Consider the following 27990-nt stretch of genomic DNA (forward strand, 5'->3'; position numbering starts at 1 on the left):
CCAGCCTCATTTAGGTTGACACCTACCAGGATACAGGATATGTCCACTCGCTACTGTATGTTGCTACAAAATATTCTTCATGAAAGTGACCTGATTTAAATTAAATGCTATCAAAGGAACCTTGAAATGGAATTACTGAGCAGATGATTTTTTAATGGGGTTGCATTAATCTGACTGAAGAAAACACAATGTATATCCCAATGGAAAGTAATCCAAGTATGTCTGTGAGTGTAACCTTCAGAAATTCTGGAAATAATTACTGTCTTCTGTAGGGAACAATGCAAGTGATGGCACAGCATTATGGATTCAAGTACATTATAAGGCAACATTATTAAGCTTCATGATGACCAGGGAACCAGCAATCAGTTGAATAATGAACAAATGACAATACGAATAAGTGATTGAAAAATGCAATGGCCTGTAAAAAATTATGTCTGGATATTATTGGAAATGGTCCTACGATACCAAATTTCATCCTTACCCCTTAACCGTAACTGAATTCATAAAGATAGTTCATTAAATATACAGTAAAAGAAGTATTACTGCAAACTGTTTTACACATGTATCTGCTTTAATCTGTTCTGGCAGCAGCTGCAAACCACACTTAACTGTTTAAGTAGTGCTGTCTTTGTAAGTTTAGCACGTACTTACTACTGTAGAATGAAGATACATCTTAAAGGTGAGGTTGCTTTTTTCAAATAGATCTGGTTCAGTGGGTTTTTATGTCAGTCTGCTCTGCCAGCCTCTCTTATTTATTAGTGATACATCTGGGTGAAAGATTGTCACCTTTATGATCTTTGCTGACTCTACTCACTCCTTCTTTACTATATTCATCTCTATATTCAGCCTTCTCTCCTTTTTCCTTCTCCATTTCGACTATACTGTACCCCTCACCTCCTCTTTCTCCATCTTCTCTGTATCGCGCTCTCCTTTGTGAATCTCTCATCTGCATTTCCTGTTTCGCACTGCAGGTCTCGCAGCTGTCTCGTTAATATAATGAGGGAAAGCGAATGTAAACAGCTTAAACGGGACTCTGACACTGCTGGTTTGGGCCTATTTTTGGAAGCACCCACAGTGCTGTCTGTGTTCCATAGCCAAAGACCCATCCTGTCTGGACTGCAAAGTAAGAGGAAGAAGCCATGGCAATAAAAAATGTACATCTGTCATGGACGGCACAGACCACAAATCCCTGCTTTTTGTTTGTTTAAACCATTATAGACAGATTTTATTATGGACGGACCAGATGGTCGGCTCCATATTTGTGACATTTAAAGTTCTGTCTCCATTCTGTCTACGCCACAACATTCCAGTGTGGTGCATCTACTAAATATTCATTAAGGGGCGTGACCAAGGACAGTGCCAGTTTCAATGGAAGTAGGAAACTACAGGAAACCTAGTTAACCAAAAAGGTAGATGGAATGTAGGTACCATTTTGCTTTGTCTGTACATTTAGGTTCAACGAAATGCCTGACAATATTTTTCTATGTTGTAAAAATATATAGTCCCTGGCTCTTTACATACTGACAGTGCTGCACTGTAGATTGCTGTGTTATATTGACTTAGGTATGGGTCTGCACTGCACATAAATGGCTGTATCCCTCTGAAATGAACCCTATGACCTCCTCTTAGTGTTTGTGTGCTTTACAGGAAACGATGGGGATGCTCATGGATTTCACAAGGCCAAAGCGATTGGACGTGCGTGTGTTTCCAATGCTGTCCGATCCTGTTTCGGTGGAATTGAAATCAACACCAAAATTAAAACAAAATACTGTACTGGAGATGAATAAATGAAGGGATGATGAAAGGAGGCAGCCATTGTGATTGTGCTGGGGGGCGAGCATGAATGGGACACCTCCAGTGTCTCCTGTGTCTCTGCTCTGACACACCATTGCCAGGAAACGCCCCTCAGGTACAGCGCAGGTAGACAGGTCCGAACAGCTGAAGTACAACACATCAGTATGTGGTGTGTACACATGTTCAGGTGGGCAGGTGTAGCTATAGACATATTCTTTGGGTGTGGGCTGATGTTTTGGTGTATGGGAAGACCGGTATGTGGCACAGGCTATTTTAAGGTAGACGGGTGTATAGCATTGACTAGTGTTCATCTAAAAAGAGGTCCGTGTGATACAGATTGGTGTTCAGGTGGGTAGGTGACTGGTATACAGGACTGGTGTGGTCTGTGGTGTGGACCGTGGTGGACTGTAGACATATGCGTGATACAAATGAACATTCAGGTAGAAAGGTGTACAGGATGGTTGTGACTTCAGAAGGGAGTGGCACTGCCCTCAGCAGAGGATCACATGGCCACGGCTGATCCGTTAAACTCTGTCTGCCGCAATAAGAGACCAGCAACCAACCCGTATCACCGAGGGGTAAATTACTATCAGAGAGTAGAACACACTAAAAGCCAAGGAGCACAAGATGCACTAAAAAATCTAACTGCACTGAATATGAACGAGGACATGGCCTCTCCATCCAGTGAGCATTTGGCCTAATGGTTTCAAACACTGAAATAAACAAACATGATTTATTAAAAAAGAATGCTTGCATTTACTTATCATTCCATCACAAAAGGTGAATTGATAAAGATTCCACCTGGGAAAAATGTGAACCAGGCACAACTGACAATCTGTTGAAAATACATGTACACAAAATGGCTTGCAGTGTCTACAAATACAAAAGTCACTGTTAGGTTGTAAGTTTCTTATGGAAAAGTATATATAATTAATTTAAATATCTCTCTCTTTTGCAGTTGATAAGTATCATCTAAGATAAATGTCTGACTATTGGGTTTGTGTGCCAGTATAAAACATTTGGAATAGATTTAACATAAATGTTTCAGTAGAGCACATTAAAATGGCATGAGGGGACAGATCACCCTCTCTGAAGTCACAGAATAGTGCACATCCTGGAAGTGGCCAGGGGCTTGGGAGGCACAGAGTCTTCTAGCAGTTTGGGGATCCCGTCCAGGACTTCCAGTTTTGGCAAACAGGAGAACACTCTGAGGAAACAAGGGACACTTGCTTTAGAAGAACAAATAAAAACAGGGAAACAACAGCAAAAGAAGACAGAAGGACATTGATTTGGAGGTTAGTTAAAAAATGCCTGAAAGGAATGTAAAAAAAAAAAAAAACACTTCACAATGCCTGCACAGGAATGTCATATCCCGAAAACAGTCAATAGCAGGTTCGAGGACATATTTTTAATTAGCACACATATTACATAACCTTTACAGCAGTGTTGTGGTTTGAGAATGTACCCCTATCCCTCAAGATGGTGGGCTATCTGTCTGTACCTACGTTTGCGTAAGGGGGGCGCACAAAGCGGGAAACACCTCTCTCACCGTGAGCGGTAGTCCTCCAGGAACTCACAAGGGTTTCGGCTGAGTGTGAGGGACTGGAGGGGCGTGGCTCCCAGCAAGGCCAGCTCCCCCAGGGCCTCAATGCTGTTCTCCGACAGGCAGAGGTGCTGGATCCGAGGGACCTTTGGCAGCTGTCGGATCGACGTCAAATGGTTCCTATGCAGATTCAGGCTTATGCATCTGTGCGGCAGAGGGCACACCGTTTCTTTCATACCCATTTAGGAGATGAACTTTTTTCTCAGTGACTTCTTACAAATTTCTTCATGTCACAGGACAGATTTAAGCTTAACCGTCCAAGGTTGCCTTTTAAGTTAATTATTCATTTTGCAACATACAGTAGCTGCAGATGCTACATATGTTCAGCATCTGCGCAGCTTAGCACCTCATTTTCAATACTTCTGAGCATCATAAATGTTACGTTCCTGTTTCTGCTCCCTTTTTGTCTTGGGATACTGTCTTTCTGTCTATAGGTGGAGCTGTTGAGGGAGATTAAGGGTTTATCAAGAACACCTGGCTACCTCCATTCCAGAGGATAAAACAGCCCTTCCCCACCCACATGGAGGCCTCAGGCTGTGAGTACACGTCAGTCATGGGGGATCCCTGGGCATGCTGGTTTTTGTTCCAACTGCAATTACTCTCCCAGAATTTCAAAAAACTGTTCTTATTTCTTTTTGTGCTCTGAGGGATTATTCATCCTTTTAAGCCACATTATGTCAGAAAAGGCTATGCATACCATTAAGAATAGTATATAGAAAAGGACTACAAAGAGAGATAAAAAAAAGCAATTGGCTGCTAAGTGTTGAAAGTGTGGATACATGACAACTAAAACTATCTGGTACATAATGAAGAATTTTAAGGCAAAGCAAATGATAATGAGCAAAACCTGTATTATATTTAAGGAAAAAAATTATGAAAGAACTTAAACATGTTCGACAGCCTTAATTGAGCAAGACATTGGCTGTTACGAAAACCAGCATACATAGGGGTCCCCAGGACAGAGTTTGAGATCCACTGACATAAACATTATTGTGATGTTGCTCCACAGTTCCCACTGCATTCTGGGAGGTGTACCTTGGCAGTCGGATAGAACTCAGGTCCCTCAGCGCATTGTCCACCAGCTGCAGGCGCTCCACTCGAATCAGCCTGCGCAGAATCCTGTTGAAGTTCTCCAACTGGTATGGGTCCCCCAGGTCCTGGTAGGACAGGTTCAGCTCCTGCAAAGGAGAGAAAACATAACTTTATAAGTACAAGGCAACAAAATATGTTGTTGAAAAAACATGCACGTTATGGTATAATCCGTGTGTGAGCTGTCTACAGCATGTGCGTTTGAGCTGTGTGCATTTGTGTGTGAGTATGTGTGTGTGTGTGTGTGTGTGTACACGTGCACATGTAGGTCATGGTTGTCAAGCTCTCACCACACAGTTCTCCCAGTTCTCCTGCAGTCTCTCCTCCCACCTCTGCCCCTCCTCTCCTCTCCTCCTATCCATAAGCACATTCTGCTCCCCTCTAAGGAACAGTTCTTCCTCTGAGGGACCTGATTGGGTGATAGATATGCTGTACATTACATCAGGTTCTTAAATTCCATCAATGAATCGGCAAAACAAAATGCATTTGCTATGGCATATTTTTACATCTGTATCTCCACAAAGCACTGAGGCTTTCCTGTATGAACTCAGAATAGGTGTTGGGGTGATGAACACCATAATGGGTGAAGGTGGGTGAATTATCAAGGCAACAGGCAAATGTGAATAATTAGTACTAGTACTTGCAATTAGAATCAAAATGCTAATATATCTTCACCATGAAAGTAGTTATTGTCCAAATGCCTAAATTAATCCATTTTGTGTGCAAAATTATTTACATTCTGACTTACATTATGTTGAGCTTGATTGAATTGAGCCTAATTGTACTGGGTAAGCATAGTTACATTTTATCAATACATTTGTATGAGTGAACTGTTGATCTACTACTCTCATGATTGGCAAACTTAAATGTAGTTGTTTACATTCTCCGTGTTCCAAGGGAAAACTGTTGAAATAATGACATTAACAGATCTATAGCCATCATATTCATTGGTCCTACTGTGATTAATGTGTAAACCTCATCCTCACAAATTTACAAAATGTGTAATCCATGTAAATGTAATTCAATATTAAATGTTATCATCAATCAATTTCTGTAATAACCTTTGTTTTTTAAGGACGAACACAATGATAATGGATTACTACACCTCAGAGACATTACCATCACTTTGATATAATATAATAGAACATTTTATCAACAAATCAATGAGCAAATGTATGAACCAATCAAAAGCTGCTCCTAACAGCAAAACACCATGACTGATTCAAATTCAGTGAACCAAGGAAATCCCTCATGGCTGCACTCTTTCTGGTTAACTGCTGTTAACTCTGTAATGAGACACTGTTCTACATGTTGCCACACACAGAATGAGGCAGGTCTGATCTCACCTTCTCTGACTCTAGGGCAGGCGAGCTGGTCTCCGCGGACATCGTGTTTCTCTAACTTGTACCAGGAGACGAAGCGGAAGCGGCTGGATGGCGACTGAAACAGAGGAATGCTGTGAGAGCTACTACACAACCGAAATGTAAGCTTGCTGAGGACCTCTGGGTAATTTAGTTATGCAATACCAGCTACCACACAAGCAAAACACTGAGCTGATACTGAACAGACAAACCAACATTAGCAAAATGGTGGCCTTATCTTAAGGAGAAATCTAGTTCTTTGAAAAAACAATCAGTATAATCATACGTAATATTAGCCTTCTTCAAAAAATATTAAAATGGCATTAGCCACCAACATTTCTGTGCAGGATGAAGATACTTCTGAGATGTGTTCATATTCTGTATCTATGTCTGTCTTAACAGTTTTTCTTAACTTTTTCTTGCATTTCTTAACATGTGCTGTAATTCAGTCTAGCTACGGCAGCCTTAAATGTCCCTCTGGATAAGAGCATCTGCCAAATGTTTAAGTGATAACAGCAATAATAACAGCCATCATCACCAGCATCAAAGCTCAGAATTTAGTCTGTGAAAAGCAAACCTTTCAAAACATAGTTTAGCAACGAGGGGCATGTGACACAGGAGACACACGTGTCACACATCTTTAGCCTACTCTCCAAGCGCACCGTGTCTGCAACCCTTCATTTTCACCCAGCAGGGCGTTGACAAATGCAGGCAGTGACAAACACCTTCTCGAGGTGATTGTGACAGATCTGAAATAGCAGCTTCACTCTGAATGACAGGAGGCCCACTGATGAGTGTGTGTAGAATTAAACACACACACACACAGTCTGAATACTCTCACTAAGTGTTAGTAAAGACAGTTCTCCACCACGTAGGGAGACTGAGAGAGTGCTTTCCTCCCCCGCTGTTTCCCTCAGCAATCTGTCTCTCAGATCACAGTCCCCTGTGTTGCTGATCAGACCCACTGAAGCACTCAGTAATATACAGTACTGTTTTCTCCTGACCTGATCAGAGGTCAGTGTAGCGTCAAAAATAAAGTCAAGCCTGCACACCATTTCTCTTCAAACCAGTGCAGTTCTGCAAAATAAGGACATTTCAGTCCAAACTGGGCCTTTGTCAGATCTGCCAGCAATGCACCAGAGATAGAGCAAGATGGCTTTCATGCCTGCATCAAAACAACTTTCATATTTTTAATATTTCCGTTTTTCAAAGAGGTTCATCCTTCGCCATCCTTCAGAGATATTCCACGTTCACCTTGATATGTCATTTATCATATATATATATATATATATATATACACACAATTGATTTCATGGTTTTAAGAACTTATACGGTCCTTATAAGGTTGATGCTTTGCTCTCAGGTGAGGCATACCGTGATGCCCTCGAGCAAGGTCCTTAACTTTAAACACTTCAGCAAAGCCCCAGCAGTTCAAATGGATAATACATTAAACGTAAGCCACGTAAGTCGCCCCAGGATAAGAGTGCATCACCAGGTAAATAAATAATACAAAGTAATGCTATGAGCAATGAAGCATAATTTAATAGTCAATAGTAGGGGAACACACATAAACAGCCTTTAACAGGGTTTAGCTAACAGACTCTGCTTTTATGACGTTACATCACTGGTGGATGTGTGTCTCAGTGTGAGATGGGAGGCTAGGTCTTGCGAGGCACGGGGGGCACGAGGTACTCACGGGGGTGGCGATGAAGCCTGAATCCGGACTCTGCTCCACTGAGACCCTTTGCCGGGAAGGCCCCGCCTGAGAAGTGTGGGCGTCGCTGAGGTCAGAGTAGCGGGCAGAGTGAGACTTGGGATAACTGTCATTGTTCGTTACTACACCTGAGGAGCTGAGAGAGAGAGTGGGAGGGGAAAATAATATTATAGTGAAAAGTGAAAAAGGGGGCAGCAGAAACGGCAAGAATTGGTGTGTGTGTTTGTGTGCGTGCGTGCGTGTGTGTGTGAGAGAGAGAGAGAGAGAGAGAGAGAGATTAATTTTTTATTTTCTGTTCCAGTTATCAATATTATCTGTAGCTATAGGCCCAGTGCTTGCTTCTTTTGAACAGTTTAAATGTATACCTGTCTTTCTATTTAATGCTTTGCCAATATTATACATATACATGCCAGTACAGCATTTTGAATTTAACCAAGACAGCTCAAATTAACCTAGAATCTGAATTAACTCACGTTATGGACCAAAAAAACAAAAAACAAAACAAAACACAAAAAACAATATATAGACCCACTGTACGTTTGGACCACTTTTTGACTGCGTGCTAATTTTCGAAGCCTAATATTTTAATTGGTAGGCCTATTGAAGTCATCATGTCCGGTAGGCTACATTTCAGTTTACAATTTAAGTTGTACGTTCATAAAGTTTAAGGGTGTCCAAATGCCTTTCAACCAAACACTTGTGACTTCTGACGCAATAAACGGATCAAACATGTTCTTGCACGAAACTGCAACGTCTAGGCCACATTGCCTGATTGAAATGCTACCCATCCCATATATCCTCTCCGCTGAAATTCTGACCTGCTTCAGCCCGTTTAGGGTTACCGTGAACTCTGCACCCTGTGCCGGATTAATGCGGTAGCCATAACAGCGGGACACCCGAGCAGGTGTCATTAACTAATAATTTGAGCATTAAGGAGAGCGTGGACACCCTTTATCGGTTCTGCTGCTTTTGTAACTGACCGTAAGCACATTCATTCACGCCGCTGGTTGTGGTACTTCTTAAAATGTCGTTTTTCACTTTTTAAGATCCGGTGACGCCTTCAGTAACACCGACACTAACTTTCAACGAGCTAGAAAATGTTGCCTTAAAACAATAAATGCAAACAAGGCTACAGTGTATTAGCCTATGCATATTCTAAAAACACCATTGCATACAAACATCAAATGCATCTCTCAAAAAAACCAAAAAAAAAAACCAAACAAACAACAACAAAAAAACAACAACAAAAACAGTAGCCTTAGTGGAATCAGTTAATTCTGGAATGTGGGACCAAATGTTATCTGTTAAGAGTTGAATTGACACTGTTAGATTTTAAATAAGCCTGACATTTTACTCTGTAGGCTACAATGACATGCAACCATGACGTAGCTTTGTAAAATGAAATAACCAGCTCCTACCTTTCTGACATGTCCTGACGCTGTCCCGAACTGCTGCTCTCTTTAATTCATAGTGACGTTGGCGTTTTAATAATCCACCGGCGCTAGTTCCCATCAGGACTAACAGCCCTGTTATTGGCGAGGTAAGGCTGCACTGGTGGCTTGTGTTGAAAGGTGGTGTAGCGCTCCTGAAGCCACAGGAGAAGGTCATCAAGGGCAGGTGTTTGTTGCCTAGCAATGCGGTCTTGTGCATTTAAAATAGTTAAAGATAGCTACACACAATTCGTCCAAATCAATTTAAAATATATATTTATTATATATATTAAATTGTGTGTTTTATCGTGTTGTTGCTTAATTATTCCAGCTATGATCACATATTAAGTAAAATGGTTTAAGGGAGACAAAAAGGAATCATCTATTTCTAGTATTACCATAAGTAATAAATTGACGCAAGTGGAAGCCATTTGCTGCACAGGATCATGAGCGATGCTATATTCCTGTTCTGTGCGGCGAATGAAGATTTTCCACTGATCTTGGCTGTGAGCCTCCAATAACCTCTGCTTCAATTAACTGCAGGTCAGTCTCGTGGTGATCAATCAGGCGTTGGGACACCCTGCAGGCGCACATGCCTTTGGTCTTGAATACCAAAATGTAAGCGACCACAAAACGATTAGTAAGAACAAAGACAATTACAACCTTTTTATTAATTAGTGTGGACTCTTTCCCGTTGATTTTTCTTATTGGAATTTGAACATGGATATGATTTGTATGTTTTTTTTCCCCTTCCATACCACCCTCACCAGCTTATTTTTCACTTTCAGTATGTGTAGAATCTGTTGTTTCCTGTTTATCACTATCTGCTCTTTGCAGCACCTGGCTGAGGCGCCATTGCTCTCACCCCTAGACAATGATAATTTGGTCCTGGCAGACCACGCTGCCAATGCTATCCTGCTAATCTAAATCATCTATTACTGTACAGTCCACCTGGTTTCTCTGTATCCACCTTCCCTTGTTACGCTGTCTCTATCTCTGTCCCCACCAACATCTATTGTAAAGACCTTGATGTATCACGCTATTCCTAAATAAAAACAACTATCTATCCTTAAATCTACCTTGCCATATTACATGTAATCAGAATTGCATCCTTTCAGAACTAAAACATGGCTGTGCTGGGTTGGTGACCCATTAGTATTTAGTATTATAAGGTGTTAAGCCACAATATGGAACTAAAGATAATCATTAATTTTGCAAACTCACTTGAGCTAGAGCACAGTGCTGAGATGAACACAGTAAAGCTGTTGAGCCGATGGAAAAGAATGTCTGGAGTAAACATCCTGAAGAACAGATCAGGATGCTTTTCCTGTGACACACCCTCCACATCTTAACACACAAGCTAGCTGTCGATTTGGAGCATAACCTTTTCACATACTGCCTCTGACTTTCCTCCTTCCGTCAAATGCTATCCAGGGGGCCATGCTTGTGTCAACTGTGACCAGATATGCTCCTCATGACCAGGGTAAGAATTGTGTTTGTGAGTGAAGCAAGCTGTGAACAGTGCTAAATATGTATAAAAAGTGATGTAATTCCTACACGATAAAACCAAAATGTATAAAAAATACTTCATTAAAAGCTGATAATCTACACTATATATATATACACACACAATATTATAAATGTTTCTTACAAATTTTATTTTGTCCATTTTTTGTTAAACAGAGATACTCTGAGGGTTTTTGTCAGAGAAGCTAAAGATATTTCATTGGGAGATTAGACCCTGTGAAAACAAGTTATTCAAGCACAATGATAAAATCAAGGTAGTGGAGAAAAGACAGAAGGCTCTCTAATTTGAACACATTCATATTTATTTCTGAAAAGAGTGCATACAGCTGCTGGTTTTCTCTGTACACTGACCTATGTCACTGAGGCAGCCCACCTGCAACATCTCCTTCATAGCCTACCTGAAAACCTTCACTTCCTGTACACCTGCAAGTCCATAAAATCAAAAAATAAACAATAATATAAGGCATATTTGTAGTGTAGCAGTATTTAAGCCATATACTTTTAACATAAAAACAAAAAGAAATTAAATTAATAAGCTCTAGTGATTTCAATACAGAACTACACAAATTTGGCAATAAATACCTACTCTCATATGTAACACAATAGTGAATGTACAATAAAATAATGCTGAGACAATTTCGTAAAGATACACACTGTGATAACCAGTGTAATGGGCTGTAGGGTGTCTGGGAGAAAGGGTGCAGGAAATTGGAGATTTTCCATAAAGAGAAAGCATTTTCAGATATGAGGAAGGATTATGCATATACGTGTTCTGTGAAGAGAAGAGTTTAAGGATATACATGTTCCGTAAAGCAGATATATGGGGTACATGTGTTCTATAGTTCTCCTGCAGTGAGAGATCTTTGCTCAAAGACTCCATTTCCTCATATATATTTACAAATCTGTTCTGGTGGTTTAAGCTTACAGTATAAAAACACAAACCCTATATTTAATATAAGGTTATAAAAACACAGCAAATGACAAGAGAGAAATGTATTCATTAGCCGTTCTGCTAGTCGCAACAGCTTTGACAGAGCTACGCTGCATCATGATCACGGTCAGTCAATAACCTCAGGATTCATGACTCTGCCCATGAAGAGAATGGAGCCTGCAGAGAGGAAAAAAACACAATTTAAAAATGCACTGTGCCTGACAAAGCGGTGGGTTCCCTCCCCCAAGGCTTAAAAAGTTACACTACAACAGACACGCACACACGCGCACAAACGGACAAACACACACGCACACACGCGCGAGGACACACACATGTAAGCATTTCTATCACAGGAATAATGAGGCTCTGTGAAGAAGAAGACTGCCCCGGGGGCAAAGCTCTAACCTGTCCTCCTGTTTCTAATGAGAAAGAAGAAGGGATGGTCAGCCATGACCTGCGGGTACAGCACCAGTGTCCTGGTCAGTGCGATCATTCCTGAGAGGGGCAGAATAATGTCAAAATCAAGCTAAACTCAGTCACAAAAAAAAACCAAACAGTAAAGCAAAAAGAGTATTGGTGAGACTTAATCAACAGAAGGGGGCAGTGTATGCTTTTGTGATGGTGAGGATTTCTTTGGTTCTCTAAATAGGCCCTTCCACAGTCACAGAAAACATAACCCAAACAGAGAGAGGGCGTGAGTGAAAGCATAACGCAGGAAAAAAAGAACAGGTGATAGAAAGTTTAATTAAAAGAGAATGCAATTATATATTTTTTTCCACAGACTGCATCACCTGATCCAGCGGCTCCCTCCGCCCCTTCCTCTGTCACCTCCAGGTACGCCTTCTGAACTGCTTTCCCAATGAAGAGCTCCTTGCCTTCTGAAAGGCAAGGACACAGCCGTATAAACGGAGACGGCCCCTGTGAGGAAGGCACCGAGCACGGAGGGTGGGGTGCGGGGGGGGCACCCTAATAGATTCTCTGAGAGGGGTAATTAATGCAGCTGTTGCGAGCCGCGCATGTAAATGGCTTTTGCAAGGTGGCCATCAATTGACCCGCAAAGGTAGCGAGAAGGGCACGTTTGAAATGGCTAAGCCAGAAAAAAAAAATATTCTACTGGGATTTGATTATTAAATGCAACCCAGGACAGCGAAGCGATCGTAATGATACTAAATGTATAGTTGCTATTTCAAATCGTGGCAGGGGTAGGATCGACTAAACCTGACTGGCTGCTGAAACAGAGAACAGACACCCCTAAACATTTGCAGAGGCTATTAAACATTTAGTAGATAGGACCTGCGCTCTTCCTTAGAAACTGTACCGGTATTAACATTTCTTTGGCACTATCATTGGTTTGGCTAAAGTCAAGGAGGTATATTAAGAATGCATAAAGAAAACAGGGATCTTCAGCTTTTTACAACACAAATGCCTGTAATGCAATTGCATTTAAAGGGATCAGGAAATTTGTTATAGATAAATGACAGAAAGGAGCTTTGAGCTAAGACTCTTCTCTTTATAGACCTTTCTTCACTTTTTTCACAACTCAGACATTGTAGTCAGGAAATGGACATACTGTATTATCCAGCAATGACTTCTAAAAAAAAAATCCGCAAAAAAACTAATAAATGATACTTATCGCAAAGAGTTATCTATCTTATCCTGTCAACATTTCCAACCTGGCTCTCTCAAATTGCCAATGAATCATACCCTGATTTAATTGGCTAAGAATTGTTCTCTTCCTCTCCACCTCAACTGATGTATAGTGAGTGTTCTGGTTCAAAATGGCTGCTGTGTATCCCCCAGGTAGGTGCTGCACAACAGTGGTGGTTGAGGCGAGTTTTCCCCTTGTCACTGTAAAGCACACTGAGTTTCCGGCTGGTGATAAAAAGACTATATACATGTAAGGAATTATTATTATTATTATTATACAGATTACACTCAGGCTATGCGCTTTGGACAAAGTTTTAAGAATGGTACTTTGCCCAATAACTTATTCATTATTCATCTTAATTGGGAGCCGAGCTTCTTAAGGCATATGCCACATCAATGACACTGACACACAAGCATAGCTGAGACACTTTCAAGTAGACGAAGGCCATGCAGTGCCACTCATAGCACAGGCCCTCACTCCCACGCCATAGCTGGGCAAGCGAGAGAGAGACAGGCTCAGCGCCCACACTGTGACTCACAACAGGAAGCTGACAATAGAAGTGCCAGCAGAGCGCTTCCTGTTAATTAACCAACGGTCGCTGGCGGCGCAGGTCGGCCAAAGTCCAGGGCGCCCCGGACTCTTATCAAAGTGATTCATTCTGAAGCTGGAGATACAGTATGGCATGGCGAGCGGACATGGGCAGCAGGCATGTGACTGGTGCTGTGGGATGGCACCAGAGGGAGAGGACTCACCTGCCATCTCCCCTGCCATAGCTGACAGGTCAGCGTCTTTAGTAAAAATGTTCTTGATGCCCAGATTCTGCAGGGTTTCTCTCAGATCTATCTTCTGTTCCACTTTGAATCTGCAAACCAATATGCCAGAACTGCACTGAACCATAACATACTTATCCTGCATTGCTTCAGTATATATCCAGCTGTATAAATGGATGCAATGTAAATGCTATGTAAAAAGTTGAGTAAGTCGCTCTTGATAGGAGCATCTGCTAAATGCCTCTAATGCAATAAAGCACACAATGATCAGAGTGGATGTCCCCATGTGTATGTTAGGACCTCATTAAATGTTTGTGTATAACTGGATGCTAAACACTGCCTAATCTGCCTTAAATATGTTTAATTACTAGCTCATTTAAGTCACTAGGGCTCACCTTGGCAGGTATACCTCCACCTTCTGCTTCTTAACATTGTTGGCCCAGTCTTCCAAGAGCTGTGCCTTGATGATTGGTTCCAGTGAAGCTAGAGGCACTTCCTGTCGGGGCAGGATGATCATCATGCTCATGTCCTCGTCCTCATAGGGCATCTCCAGCACTTGATACACACCCCCTGCTTCTGTGGAACCATCACTGAACTCACCTGTGCAAGGAGTTGGGAGTACTGTCAAAGTGCAAGTCATGCTTCAGCACAGTGAGAAATGAGCTGTGGTGGCATGCATCACTCTCAGAGTGGTTAGAGGGTGAATGTCTCTACATCAGCTCTGCGTGGAGAGACTGTAGGTGGAGCTGCAGTATATTATGAGAACAATATGTTTGAAGGACATGGCCCTGGGGTACCATGCCTTTAAGTACTGACTCATTCATTAAGACAGAATGTGTCACCATGGCAACAACACACATGCTGACCAGTCCTTGACAGAAAGAGTGCTAATGTCTGCTCCACCACATGTTTTCCCTCTTTTGGGTGTTCAAGCATGCAATGCACCTGGCACTGCACACGTGCATGTATGTGCGTGCGTGTACATCAGTGTCTGTGTGAGAGTTCTAGCAGCACTGCTAAATATAGGATGAGTGAAAACTGCTGAAGATGCAGCACTGTGGGAGAGTGTCTTCAAAATGCTAAGTTCCGCATCAGAATTCATAGATTTTCATTCAGTTGTGTCCTTAGAGGTTTGTTATTTTCAAATAACTGCTTTACATCGCCAACAACGTCCTGCAGCCTACGTTTAATTTAAATATAAATATACTTGACTATATATATATATATATATATATGCTGCATTGTAAGAGTTATGGTGCATAAATCAAGATAGTGGGTGTTGTACCAAACAAAGCTATACTGCAGTGCTACCTAAAAAATAAACCTCTATGTCTCTCAGAGAGGAGAAATAGAGAATGAATAACGGAGAGGTAGAAAATACAGAAGAACATAAAGAGATAACAGAGAGATGGAGTAGTAAACATAAATGCTCAGATCCACCTGCCAACTGATGAAGATGCACTACTGCAGGGGTGTCCAATCTAATCTGAAAAGCACCAGTATGGGTGCAGGTTTTTGTTTTACCCCAGGTATCTGATTAAACTAATGAACTAATCATGGGTCTTCAATCAAGATCTTGATACAGTAAGTAGAATTGAGCATCTTAGTGCTGGGCTAAAACAAAAACCTGCACCCGCACCAGCTCTTTTCAGATGAGATTGGGCACTCCTGCACCAGTGGACTGGTTCGTTAATTACAGCAGACCCAGGTGACTTATCAACAAAGAGTAACCAAACAGCCATGATCATGTGCAGACTGGAGAAAGAGTCACTTCTCTTCAGAATAGCCTTGCAGAGAATGTTTATCAGAATATTCATATTTGACTGCTTTAATGTTCTTCATTTTGATTTAGTTGCCAGCTGGTTGACATTTGTCCTCTGTTGCTGGCCAGTGCACAATTGCTCCTTGACTGAAACTCATCTCTCCAAGGTACTTCATTGCACTAATCCGATCTAAACCTTACACCAAATTGATCCCAGATTTATTGCTGACCTATACGAAGCTGATCTATTGTTTCTGTCTGGATCTTAACTTCAAAGGAACTGGATATTTACAAAAAGAGCAAAGGTGCAAGGTTAAAGGCTGACCACCAAATAGAGTGAAATACAAGATTTTAATTTAAGCACCAAATGTTATGTCTTTGCCTACATTCAAAAACTAACAATAAAAGGTTACATTTTTGTTTACAATCTGGTTATAAAATTATTATTGCCATCAGTATTGATACAGCACTAATACGGTTCCAAAATGCCTTTCAAGTTGTTGGCCAGATTCCAGGGGGAATATATGAATAGTTTTCAGTTTGCTGGTTTTACTCATGATTAAAATTCTCTGATAAAATGATCGAGAGGAGCTATTTGGATGGAGTGAAATAATGACTTAAGCCATCATCTCGATGTACACAGCTTCCCGTCAGGTTGCAGCTGGTATGTTCTTGCCACCATCCTTCGACATTTGTGTCCTACACTGTGCCTTACTTATACATCTGGGAATTACACCCAAACGACCATAACCTAACCATGAGCCCCCTGTTCTGTACCCATTCCCGCACAAGACAGACACTAACCATAGTAGAAATCTCCCTGCTGGTACATCATCAGGGTCTGCACCTCACTGCCATCGTCCTTGCTGAAGGAAAAGGTCCGGGTGTTTTCTGGTCGGAACTGGTTCTTCCAGCTACCCCGGAAGTAGACTGCATTCACCAGAGTGAGGCGGGTCACACTACTGAAGTCGTCCGCAGACAGCAGATTTTGGATTTTACCTGTAAGCAGAAGTCACGTGACCTTTAGTCATGTTGTATTTTAGGGCAAATCTGACTGGGATTGGCGTCATCAATTTTGTCACTTACAATGGACAGGCTCGTCCAGATTAAATCAATGTTCGTCAGATGACATGATACATATAGCTCCTCTGTGTACTTTTTATGGCATATTTTTTGGTTGTTATTTTTAAATGCTGTTGAAAAACGAAGTTTAACAAGATTATAATTTTGAATTTAATTTTAAAAGAACTTGAAGCAATGGTTGAACTTGAAGCCAACTCTCACAACATTTATAATTCATATCAGCTTCTTAAAAAACTGAAAGCTAAGGAGAAAGCACACTGAAATTAGACTGCAACAATGAAACTTGTAATTACATTTCAGCGTAATGTTCCAGTTTCAGAGACTCTAAAAATGAACAATCCCAAAACTCTGTTTCCAGCATCCCCAGCCACACTCACTCTCCGTATGGTTCTCCACCCAGGTGTTGATATGATCAGCCACAGCACTCGACTCGCTGAAGTCCACCGTCTCGATCTCCGCCCGGAAGTACTTCTTCATGAGCTGCAGGAAGTCGGGGTTGAAGTGCACGCCGGTCTGCAGGAAGAGGGAGTTGGCCAGCTTGACCACGTTCTGCGTCTCTTCTGTGGCCAGGGCTTGAGTCAGGTTCCTCAGGAGGGAGAACTCATCACCTGCCCAGGGTTAAAGGGGACAGACCAGGGGACAGACAGTCCAGATCAGAACGAGATCCAGAGTTGGTGGACAGATGGAGTGATATGGATGAATATATCAAACAGATCAGCAAATGGGTGAATCCATGAAAGGATAGGTACTGTATATCAATGGACGGGTGGAAGAATGGAATAAAGTTATGTAAGGCTGGACCACTGAATATATGGAAGCGCACATTTATGCAGATAGCTGTGAAGATGAAAAAATATGAGAAGATGATTGGATGTAATATGGAGGATGGATGAAGGGATGAGTTGGCTGGATGGACACTGTACAGGCATTGTTATTTTTCGATTACTCTGATGGATTTCCATTGTTGTAGGTGTAACGAGATTCCATCTGGGCCTCTCACTCGTCCAAAGATTTAACTTGACAACGGCATTATCAGTCAGTTAAATCGCCCCTTAGCCAAGAGCAACATAGTTATTTTAGAATTTGAAGGTTGTGTCACGGTAACCTGCAACAAGACCTTCGCTTTACCTCACCTTTACTGTGCTTCATTAGCGAACTAGCCAAACTACACCCACAGGCTACACAGGCACGAGGTCGAGGAAGAAGGTGCTGTCCTCATCGTCGGCGGTCCTCACCTGCTTTGAGGTGGCCATAGCCCACGGCCTGTCTGATCTCGTTCAGGGTGGGCCCCCGGGCCCCCAGCTCCACCATGCCGAGCGCCACAGACACGCTGAGGGGGGAGAAGATGATGTTGTCCTCCCCCTCGGAGGACCGCAGCTGGTGGTACAGCTTGACAGAGAACTCCGCCGTGATGTCCTCGGGAACATCTCCCGCCCGGCAGGGCATCTGCAGCAGCAGCAGCGGCAGGAACCCCACAAGCAGCATCACGCAGGAGAGGCTCTCACAGCTGCGGGGGGGGGGGGCAGAGGGAGGGACAGAAACGAGAGGACAGAGAGAGGAAGATCGAAAAGGGAAGAGAGGACAGGAGAAAGAACCAAGGGAGATAAAAAAAAGAAGAGGGAAGGAGTGAAAAGGAGGAGGGGAAATAAAAGACAGGAGGAAGGAGAGGGAGGAGGCAGCATGAGTGGTAAGAAAGAAAAAAGGGCAGTGGGGGGCAGATAGAAGTAAAAAGTAGAAGATGAAGGGAAAGAGAGGAGAGAACAAGAGGAAGAGGTAAAAGATAAAGGAAAGGTGAGTGCCATTGTCCTACAGCATATGCTACTCATGGCTCATGAGCAAAGCAATATGCACAGATCACGTGTGCAATTACTGTGGTCTGTTGCATTTGCCTTTATTTCATAAAGCTTAATTTACAAAAGGACCTAAAGCATTTGACGCAGTTATGTTCCCAGCTTAAAGGTAGCATTATCCCAGAGATTTGAGGTTGGTGCTTTTGGGCACCTTCCGCTTCCACTCCGCCACTGCTGCCCTTTCCACTATGGCTGCACGTCCCGCTGCCTGTGCTGTTGCCTAGCAACGGCGTTTTCGCACAAACAAAGAAAACATGAGCGTGTGCAACGTGCTTAAATTCACAGAGAAATGTACGCGATGGCACAAACGACAGAGAGATGGAGAAAGAGAGAGTTAACAAGATAAAGAGAGAGTGAGGAAAAGGAAAGATAAGCATCCCTGCCTTACTCTGTGATCTCTGCTGTGATGCGCTCCAGCAGAGCCGTGTATTGTATCGCCTTTGTTCGTGTTTAGGGGTGCAAGCTCAGGCAATGGCCTACTGCCACTTTAGTCCTTCGCGGGTAATAATCCTCTGCCACCACGGTCCTTGACTGTGGTGGAGGTGGTGCCACGGGTTTATATCTGCTCCTCTCTCGGGCCAGGCTGAAAGGCTCACCGTGCCTGCTGTGGTTCTGGGGGCCCGTGCACATGCCCATTGTGTCTGACCAGGGTCTGACTGACGCGCGTGTGCGCGCCTCAGCTCGGTAACTCAAATCTCCCGTCCATGGCCCTCCTCCAGACGGAAAACAGACGGTCGGTTGTGAGCGAGACGGAGGCAGAGACACGCCTGAAAAGGAGAAGCCCGCCTGACCTTTCAGGACGTGGGTCCTCTGTTCTCTGAAAGGGCTGCCGTGCGTAAGGGAAAGCCCCTCTGACCACTCACGGTCTGTGCGCCTGGCCCTCGGCCCCTGCGCTGGACGGCAGCGCACCTCAGCGCTTGATTTAAAAATATGAGACAACAATGACACTTTATTCTCTTTCCAAGGAGGTTCCTGGAGGAGACCTTTTACACAGTGGTCTTTATTATACACCGAGAATGATGTCACACATAAAAACGTCACACCGGACTCTCTGCCTGTCTATTCGTGCAAGTGGTATCAGACGCTGGCTGATGCAATGTTCCATAAATGTTACAGGAACATTTCTACAATGAATGGAACGTATTTGCACCTCAATTTATTCATAGCAAAGCTCATAGGGGAGAACAGAGAGACTTCCATCCACGGGAAATCCCACAGACCCCATTAAAACAAATAAGACTCAATTTAAAAAAACCAAGAAAACTGGGCTTTTCACCCCTCGGGGTAGACAGGGTCGATTTCCAGCGCTAAAAGATGCAACAAACTTCTATCAAACTCTTCCCTTTTTGCCATGCCCTAGTGATCTCTTTTTGCAGCGTTGCCATGGCGACGCATGTCCTTGCCGGATTTCACAGCTTCCCCGTGGGGATTCTGCCCGTATGCATGAGGGAAACTTTGAAGCGCAGAACAGGAAATCGAAGGTTCGGCACTCCCAGGGTCCCGCAGCCTTGATGGCTGGAGGAGACTTTGAAGCCTCAGCGCAAGGGGTTTTCCCTCTCTCAGAGCCTTTCCATTTACAACGCTTGATCCAGTTCTGTCAGATTATCGTGGGGAGCTCTACTCTCTCTTCAAACAACACTGTACAAACTCTGCAGAGTAAGTCATTTTTAAAAGGCTCTGCGCTGCTTTTACACTGAGGCAGCAAAATGCAGGTGCTTAATGCAACCCTACATACATTTTCGGCAACTAATAAACTTTAGCATAGGGAGCTACGCACTCCTGTAACGTACTGCACAAACACAGCTGTTCTCAGGTAGGCGTCAGCACTCCACAAAGAGCAGAATCAGTTCTTCCACAGAGCAGCAAAATGCCCTGTTTTTCAGGTAGTGCCACCCTACATGGCATACCAGGTCATTACAAAACTACACATTCTGCAGCATGGTAAAAGAGACTTTAGGTAACATGCTCTCTGGTAAGCTTTAAGGCAAAAAGTTTGCTGGCATATTCCCTGATTGTGAAATATAGAGAAGGACACTGATATAATTGTGGGCATGTTTCCAAAGTGGTTCTGACAGTCTATTCAGGAGCACGTGCCCTGTGAAAATAAAGAGTCGCAATCAGAAGGGCTAATGTTTTCAGCGGTGATGAAGAACACTCCCCACAGCAGAGAGCCACACATGCGCTCTCGCTGGCGGTCTCTCGCGCGGCTACACGGAGGTGTGCTGCAGCACTGCTGCATCTGGAGCGGCCAGCAGGACCGCGCCGAACGCCGCACTGCTCCGCGCGTTCGGACTCCATTCATCAGCCCAATTCCCACCGCCGGAGCGCCCCAGATAACGCGGCGCTGCAGCGAGCTCGTCTAGATCTGATCTTCCCTCACTCAACGCAGCACCTGACTCAGAACACCATTCAGTGAAAAGGATTGATACAAGAGGTGGTGACGGGGTTGCTGGGAGAGGCTGCAGGACAGGACAGGGAGGGAGGGGCCTTTAAGAGCATTTGGCCCCACACACACGCTTGTATCGTCAAGCCAGAGAGCCGACCGTCGAAAGACCTGCCGCAACATGGAACACTTCAAGTGTGCAGCGCATCAACAAACTGAGGCTCAGTGATAAGATGTTCTTTTTTCCACTCCATTTTCAGTTTGTGAAGTGCGCCTTCATTGCACACCCAAATGGATCAGTTATCTGTTTCCAAAATTTTGCCCCCAGCCAATGCAAACATGAGCAAATCACATGCTCACAGAGTACCTGGACTGCATCTGTCATTGTCCCATTAGTGTTCATGCCAGTGTTCTCTCTGTTAAACCCTGCTTTACTTCGCTCTCATTGGACCAGCCGAGCTTTCTTCTTGAGATATTGTTGTCAGTTTCAGCTGAAAGTCATTCTCCTTGTGCTGCCTCTTCCAAATTCTGCCCTGCTCGTCTTCTTGAGGGTGAAGATAAGCAGGATTTGGCTTGCTGCTCAGAGTGTCTCTCTTCATTAAAATGTGAATTGAGTAGTCATTGCTTTGTCTTTCACATTTTCGGCGACAAGATGCAAATATCACGCCGCTCTCTAGAATGACTGGAATCTTCAATTGGTCTGTTGTTCAAAGCACTGCTGTCTATCAGATTTAGAGACAGAAGAGGAATTTAAAGGTGGGGACAGGGTGTCTGACCCTCCTTTTGTGATCCCTTTCCATGCTGCTGCTATTAAAGATACTGGGAAGGAAAGCAACGGCAAAGATCCCAGGGGATCCAGAGAAGGCAGCTTCAGGAAACATTTCCCCACATACTGTATGACATGATTTATTTTTTATATTTATAGACTGGAGTCTTTTTTAGCTAAGACTCATTTTCACAAAAGCCTTTCAGCAAATTGCCACTGCCGCCTCCACACTCACCCTAGCTGACCTGCAATGTTCTCAGAATGCACTTACAATGTCGCAGTCAAGTTACATTGTCACCACAGTGTTTGTACCATATTTGCACAGTTTTCCAAGGAACCGTACCCCACCCCCCCTTTTGACATCATCTGCCCCTTCATCTTAGACTCACCCTCCTGGAATCTGTACTCTTGAGTGACAGCTGAGATGCTGCGACTTGCTTGCAGAGAGTGCTTTATGCTAATGCTGAAAACTGCAGCAATGCGTTTCACTATCTTGAGCTGTGTGCAGTACAGTGGCCTGTCCTGTATCTGCAACTTTGCCCAGCTGGCTACTACTCACCACTCAACAGGTTTTTCATAAAATGAAACTTGAAAGCATGACCAAACCTTCATTTAGCCCATACGCAACTACGCAAACTTAAGTATCAGGCTCATTTTCACATTGTTTGTATATGTGTGTATGAGCGCAAGTGTGTGTGTTTGTTTGTGTGTGTGTGTGTGTGTGTGCGCGTGCGCGTGTGTGTGCGCGTGTGTGTGTGCGTGTCCGCATGTGTATGTCCATGTGTTCACTATGAACATTTAGATGGAAACGGTAATGTGTGCCTATCGTGGGTATGTCATCCTCCTCTCTGGCTGTAGATTTCCCTCTTCATTACAGCGCAGTCTGAAATCAGCACTCGCACTCTCTGGCATCTCTGAATAGCAGGCTGTGAAATGGGCCAGAGGTTTCTGTATTCATGCAATACCACAATGTGTCCCGACCTACGGGAGCTTTGTGACTGGGTGACAGACAACAGGAGCTGTGGGAGCCAGGAGAGAACAGCCATCAGACTGAGATGGGGAGGAAAGTCCGGCATGGCTTCCTCACCTCCCCCTTCATTTGAAACAATGGGAATAAACTGGTCTCTGTCCTCTTGGCTGAGACGGTTCAGTGCCATTGATTAGGGGGAGCACAGATCTGCGTAATGGCTTAAATATCCACCCAGCAGGTTTTAAACTTAATTGAACGGCAATCAATACTATCCAACCTTGCAGATTTGTTTATGGAGCCTGCCACCTTAGATCTTTTCTCAGCAGGTCTGTTGTCCTCCGAGAATCGCAGGATGACAGAAGAAGAAAAAGCCCACCACGCACTGGATCTCATCTATTGATTTGCCACTCGATCGCCAGCTTTTAGGAATAGCAAAAACAATTGTCTGATAAACAATACGGACTGAATAACTAATCGTGCTCACCAACAATGAAATGAATTGTCATGGTTTTGTGTGTGACAAATCCTTTTGTTTCATGGCTTTTTGTTTAAACTCTTATAAAGAGAAGGACAAAAGAGATAAACAGGACAAGTCTGTTTTCTTTCCTTCCAAACTGATGAAAAACGAATATACTTGCAAGCTGAAATTACGGGGTTCACATTTATAAACACTTGAAAATCAGAATACTGCATGAATGATAAATTCTATATTATTGAGATACACAATTACATTGTCAATTGCTTGATGAAACCCTTACAATCTTTGTTACAAAACCTAATCCCTAACCTGTTCACAGTTTCAGTAGGTGTCAAGGAACTTTCTTACTAAATGTCAGATGTCTGCCGCTACTGGAAATGGTATTTTTCTCCATTTGCTATAGGCCACCATGAGGCTGACCAGCTTCCTGTAGGTGAGGTTTCCATTTGGCGTAAGCCTGCTTACATTCCTGCATGAAAACACCTGGATTTGAAGCCACAATCTCATGGTTACAAAAGCAACTCTATAATCACAAGAGCACTCTCGGTCTCAGTACAAAAAGAACAGATCTGCAATACTGCTGATGTGTAATTAATGACTGGCTCCATGTGGTTAGTGTGGGCATTTGGCATAGGCGTATGTTTTGCCATTTGGAAATAACAGAAGCATTGTGTGCCACCAAATACGAACACATAACCTGGTGGTTACAAACAAAGCTCCCCGACTAAAACAGCACCTGTGGGACAACTGAAAAAAACTACTGTATTACCCACACACCATAACTGAATTCAGACATATTTTCTTACATATAGATATGATATTTTTTTTCTTATTTACATTTACTTATTGACATATTACCATGAAGAGACATAATGGTAGCCTATACTAGCCTGGGATGTAAATTGGGATAAAACATTCATGTGATTGAAACATAAGTTAAATTTGAAATGTTCATATATTGTGACTCACATAAAAAAAACAACTTTAAAGATTTTCTGCATGTTCCAGATTTGACCTTTAATTGAGAACCTGGCCATCTCAATATATTACACCATGGAGCACTGCTTTGCATTAGAATTCTGAGCTTACTTACAGCTGAGGAATAGATGACCAGGAATGAAATGCAAAAACCTTATAGATGATAACCAATTATGGCTAATTAAGATATTGTGATATATATAGTTGCATACAACTACAGTTTTGAACATGGACATAATTGAACATGGATATATGGATAATAAATATGGAATTACTTCAGAACAGTTAAAAAAAAGGTAATTATATTGAAATTGAAATTATATGGCAACTCTATGCAAATGTGCAAAATCTCTCATTGCGTCTGGAAGCCGACTGTTACAAATAAAAAACTTGAATTTTATTAACCTGAAAGATAGTAGTTCAAAGATATTGCATATCATGTTTTGTGGAAATCAGCCCCATGGGTAATAATAAATGACTTCTTGGAGCTGATTGGCCCCTAGCAGCCAAGGTTTTTGAAGCTTCAACTTTCAATATTTGCACACATACTGTATATAATTGCTGCAGTGTTCTAAGTTTGTAAAAACCAGCCAATTTTATTTATAGAAATATTTTTTTGTGAGATTTAGCAAAGATGAAGAATAATCAACAATGATCTGATGGAATATAGTGTTCATGTGTTTTTTTTTAGATATTTAAATGAAAATCTGAACAATTCATAGAATAAGTAGCCTATAAAATACTGACACAAATCATGACTTGCGCAAAAGTGCAGATATTCTTGCCATTCAGAGGTCTTTTGACTTTCCACAAACATTTAGATAAAGTGAAATTCAGATGATGTAACCCAGATGACTCACAAAATGTATTCATGATATGATTTTTATGTGTTTTTGAAATCCTGTATGAAATAATAGAATGAATCACATATAGAATAAGCTGCAGTTGCAGTATAAAGAATAATGTTCAGGATGAACAAAAGGACATCCGTACCAAGATTCAAGTCTATGTGTCAGTGGTTTCCAAAATGGTTTTTATTCCAACCATAATTTCAATATCTGAAGTATGACAAGATGTTAACTGCTTTTAATACCTTCAATGTAAAATGCAACATTATGTCAGACACAGATATTCCTGTTACAATGAATGGCTATGTTACATTCATTTAAAAATATTTAATCTGTATTTGCTGTAGGCTATGTGAACAAGCTGTGGCAAATTATTTAGTCTGAAAGATTACATTTTTACACTGTGATTCATTGACAGATCTACAGTTGTAATCAGTGATAAAGACAATATTGTTGCTAGAAGAACAGGAGGCTTCCAGCACGTTTGCTGCATGGACCCCTGTTAAAAAATGATCACTCTAGCTTCCCTGTTAACACTGTGCATCCATGCAGAGTCATGCACGGTCAATTTCAGGCACTCAAACATTCCCCGTTTCTGTGCAAAAATGTCCTCTTGCATTTCGGCACAGTCAGGCTGAAGGAACCTGTGAGAGTAGCTTTGGATTCAATTCACGATGACATCCTCTCAGAGAACATTTTTGTTGGTTTTCGTAATTCGCGTACGTCAAGTTTTTTTTTTTTTTGCCTTAAACATCATACGGCCCGTTACCCAAGCTATGAATAAAATACCAAATAAATGATTAACTAAGTGTGCTTGCCTCCTTTCTAAATTAAATCTAGTGTCATGCGAGCTTCTCCAGGAATCCCAGGAAACTTTCGGCTGAGGGCTAGAGGTCAACAGGTTATTAATCCTTGTTAACAGCCCAACAAAGAAAGGGTCTATTCAGCAGCTCATAGCAGAGAAGGCTTTAAATACAACCACCACCCTTCCAAGCATGGAAACAAGGGCTGGCGAGCCAAGGTTACCCAAGCCGTCCTGCCCGACACGGCTTGCCTGGCCCTGAAACCCCCACTCCCTCCGACACCACAGAGGGGCCGCACCTCAGAGATTTCACCAGTAATTGGATCTGCTTCTATTTAGATTCATTCAGTGGAATAAAAGACTTAAAGACAGAGAGAGAGAGAGAGAGAGAGAGGGAGAGTCAACCCATCCAAATCAGCGGGGAAAACAAAGACAAAATGCCGCTAACCACGCACATATCCTTGATACTTCTGCCCAATATGTCATGAGAACAGCCATAGAGGTGTAGTGATGAGGACTATAAAATGAGAGCAATGGCTATTGTCATTTCCACCAACTGCTCTTGCAAAAACTGATACATCCTTTAATGTTTTCTTTTGGGAGGGAATACTGCATTTCATGCCATGCAAGTCTTCTGTTTGTGGTAAATGAAGGGTATAGGTAATTACCAAATTAACAAAACCCTCATCTCCCTCTTTCTCCACACAACACCCACACATCTGACAAGTGGTATACCTATGATTTCATCAGTGCGAGAGGGAGGGAGGGGAGTATTATGTCCGCAATCATGACAAGCACCACTCTCTCCGGGGAAAACCCCTCTCTTGCCTCTTTAATCTGCCTCTTCACTGAGTAAATATTGATTTTGAAATGGCTACTATATATATATATATATATATATATATATAGAATGAATGCCCGATGAAGAACATTATAGCATCATATAGGCTACCACTCACATTACTTTCGGACAGAAGTGTGCCTTGCAACACGGTAAATGTCATTATCGAAGTGCAATTACCCCAGAAAATATGCACATAATGAATATGAAACTTATATGAGAAGCATACACTAACCATAAACATTACAATTTTCCATAGAAGGATATGTCGAAAAAAAATTGTTCCTAAGCCACCACATCAGATATTTCTTTCGGTTGGGTTTATTTTTGTAATAAATGTAATATTGATAATTTTCTCATAAAAAGACACATAATAATATTATTGTCATTTTCAGATATTTGGCAAAGTAAATTAATTAGAATGGGTAAGGCTTACTTTGGGGTATTTCCCGATTCACGCGCCTATTATTACAGCTAATGTGAAGCAAGCGGCAACTTCTCAGGACTGGATGTAATTTGGCAGTATATAGAAGCATAGGCGTATTTTCAATTAGGTTTACATTACAATTGTGATTGCAATACAGCTATCGAAATACCAGCACTAATTTGAAAATTGTATTATTATTATTATTATTATTATATTATTATTATTATTATTATTATTATAGTGCGTAACCGCGGATCAGAATATCAGAAGAAAAAACAGGGAACGTAACCGTATACTTTCGTTTTCATCGTCAATCACTTGAAAATACATTTATGTCATAATCATAACTGGTACTCTACCATTATAAGGGAAAACAACTTTGAAATATTACATCAGGATATTTATATATGCATGAAACACAATATTATTTGGATATTACAACAATAGCATTGGAGACATTTGCGTCAAGTCGCCATTCATACAACGCAATATATAAACAAGCACAAGCAAGCACATTAATACAGACAAATCTCCTTACCGAAGCGTATCGAGAACGATCCTGCACAAACTCGTGTTGCCTCGTCTTCTTCGACGCTGCTGCAGGTTCAACAGAGAGCTAAATATTTTCACTGATGACCCTACCTTTCTGCCTCCCTATTGGTCCTTACCACCCTACCTTAGGAACCCTTTAAACTCCTCGCACATCATTTTTATTTTGCTATTACATTCGCTTATTATGTATATTCTGTAAAATCTGCAGCATGACTTTTAACAATGTGAGAATTGAAGCACAATTACAAACAAATTGTATTTGATGTATCCCAATATCTAATAACCATTTGATAAGCGAGGTGCTAATCACTTTTGGAAGACCCAATAACAACAAAAGAATACACTTCCGGGACTTGTATTTCTGATTGAATGTGTTCCTATGC

At 42.2% G+C, this 27990-nt stretch overlaps 2 protein-coding genes across 4 annotated transcripts; both read right to left on the minus strand.

The window, feature by feature from the left end:
* Positions 1-2513: 2513 nt before the first annotated feature.
* LOC135236380 (uncharacterized) lies at positions 2514-9163 on the minus strand. 3 transcript variants are annotated; one of them, XM_064302695.1, is made up of 7 exons: positions 8980-9163; positions 7544-7697; positions 5833-5926; positions 4777-4895; positions 4433-4575; positions 3344-3517; positions 2514-3001 (listed from the first exon to the last, which is right to left on the minus strand). In XM_064302695.1, the coding sequence occupies exons 1-7, from the start codon at positions 8988-8990 to the stop codon at positions 2890-2892; spliced, it is 807 nt and encodes a 268-aa protein (XP_064158765.1). In that variant the 5' UTR covers positions 8991-9163; the 3' UTR covers positions 2514-2889. The 3 variants fall into 3 exon arrangements, with proteins under 3 accessions (XP_064158765.1, XP_064158763.1, XP_064158764.1); XM_064302693.1 differs by having other exon boundaries at positions 3344-3541; positions 8980-9156; XM_064302694.1 differs by lacking the exon at positions 8980-9163 and adding an exon at positions 8542-8567 and having other exon boundaries at positions 3344-3541.
* A 1636-nt stretch (positions 9164-10799) lies between these two features.
* On the minus strand, positions 10800-27897 carry serpini1 (serpin peptidase inhibitor, clade I (neuroserpin), member 1). The gene is made up of 9 exons (XM_064301055.1): positions 27594-27897; positions 17948-18219; positions 17090-17320; positions 16434-16628; positions 14263-14467; positions 13850-13959; positions 12241-12327; positions 11855-11944; positions 10800-11626 (listed from the first exon to the last, which is right to left on the minus strand). The coding sequence occupies exons 2-9, from the start codon at positions 18195-18197 to the stop codon at positions 11577-11579; spliced, it is 1218 nt and encodes a 405-aa protein (XP_064157125.1). The 5' UTR covers positions 18198-18219; positions 27594-27897; the 3' UTR covers positions 10800-11576.
* Positions 27898-27990: the final 93 nt, after the last annotated feature.

The sequence above is a fragment of the Anguilla rostrata genome, chromosome 12 (assembly GCF_018555375.3).
Source record: "Anguilla rostrata isolate EN2019 chromosome 12, ASM1855537v3, whole genome shotgun sequence".
Classification (NCBI taxonomy): Eukaryota; Metazoa; Chordata; class Actinopteri; order Anguilliformes; family Anguillidae; genus Anguilla; species Anguilla rostrata.

What these genes read in the sequence shown, in the direction of transcription:
- LOC135236380 (XM_064302693.1), bottom strand. An exon ending in CTGCCCTAGAGTCAGAGAAG is followed by an intron (nt 4,896 to 5,832) that starts GTGAGATCAGAC and finishes TCACCCAATCAG; the next exon opens with GTCCCTCAGAGGAAGAACTG. An exon ending in CTGGAGGACTACCGCTCACG is followed by an intron (nt 3,002 to 3,343) that starts GTGAGAGAGGTG and finishes TTGTTTCCTCAG; the next exon opens with AGTGTTCTCCTGTTTGCCAA.
- serpini1 (XM_064301055.1), bottom strand. Translation starts at nt 18,197, where the DNA reads ATGCTGCTTGTGGGGTTCCTGCCGCTGCTGCTGCTGCAGATGCCCTGC. An exon ending in CTATGGCCACCTCAAAGCAG is followed by an intron (nt 17,321 to 17,947) that starts GTGAGGACCGCC and finishes AACCCTGGGCAG; the next exon opens with GTGATGAGTTCTCCCTCCTG. An exon ending in TATGGCAGGGGAGATGGCAG is followed by an intron (nt 12,328 to 13,849) that starts GTGAGTCCTCTC and finishes CTTGCCTTTCAG; the next exon opens with AAGGCAAGGAGCTCTTCATT.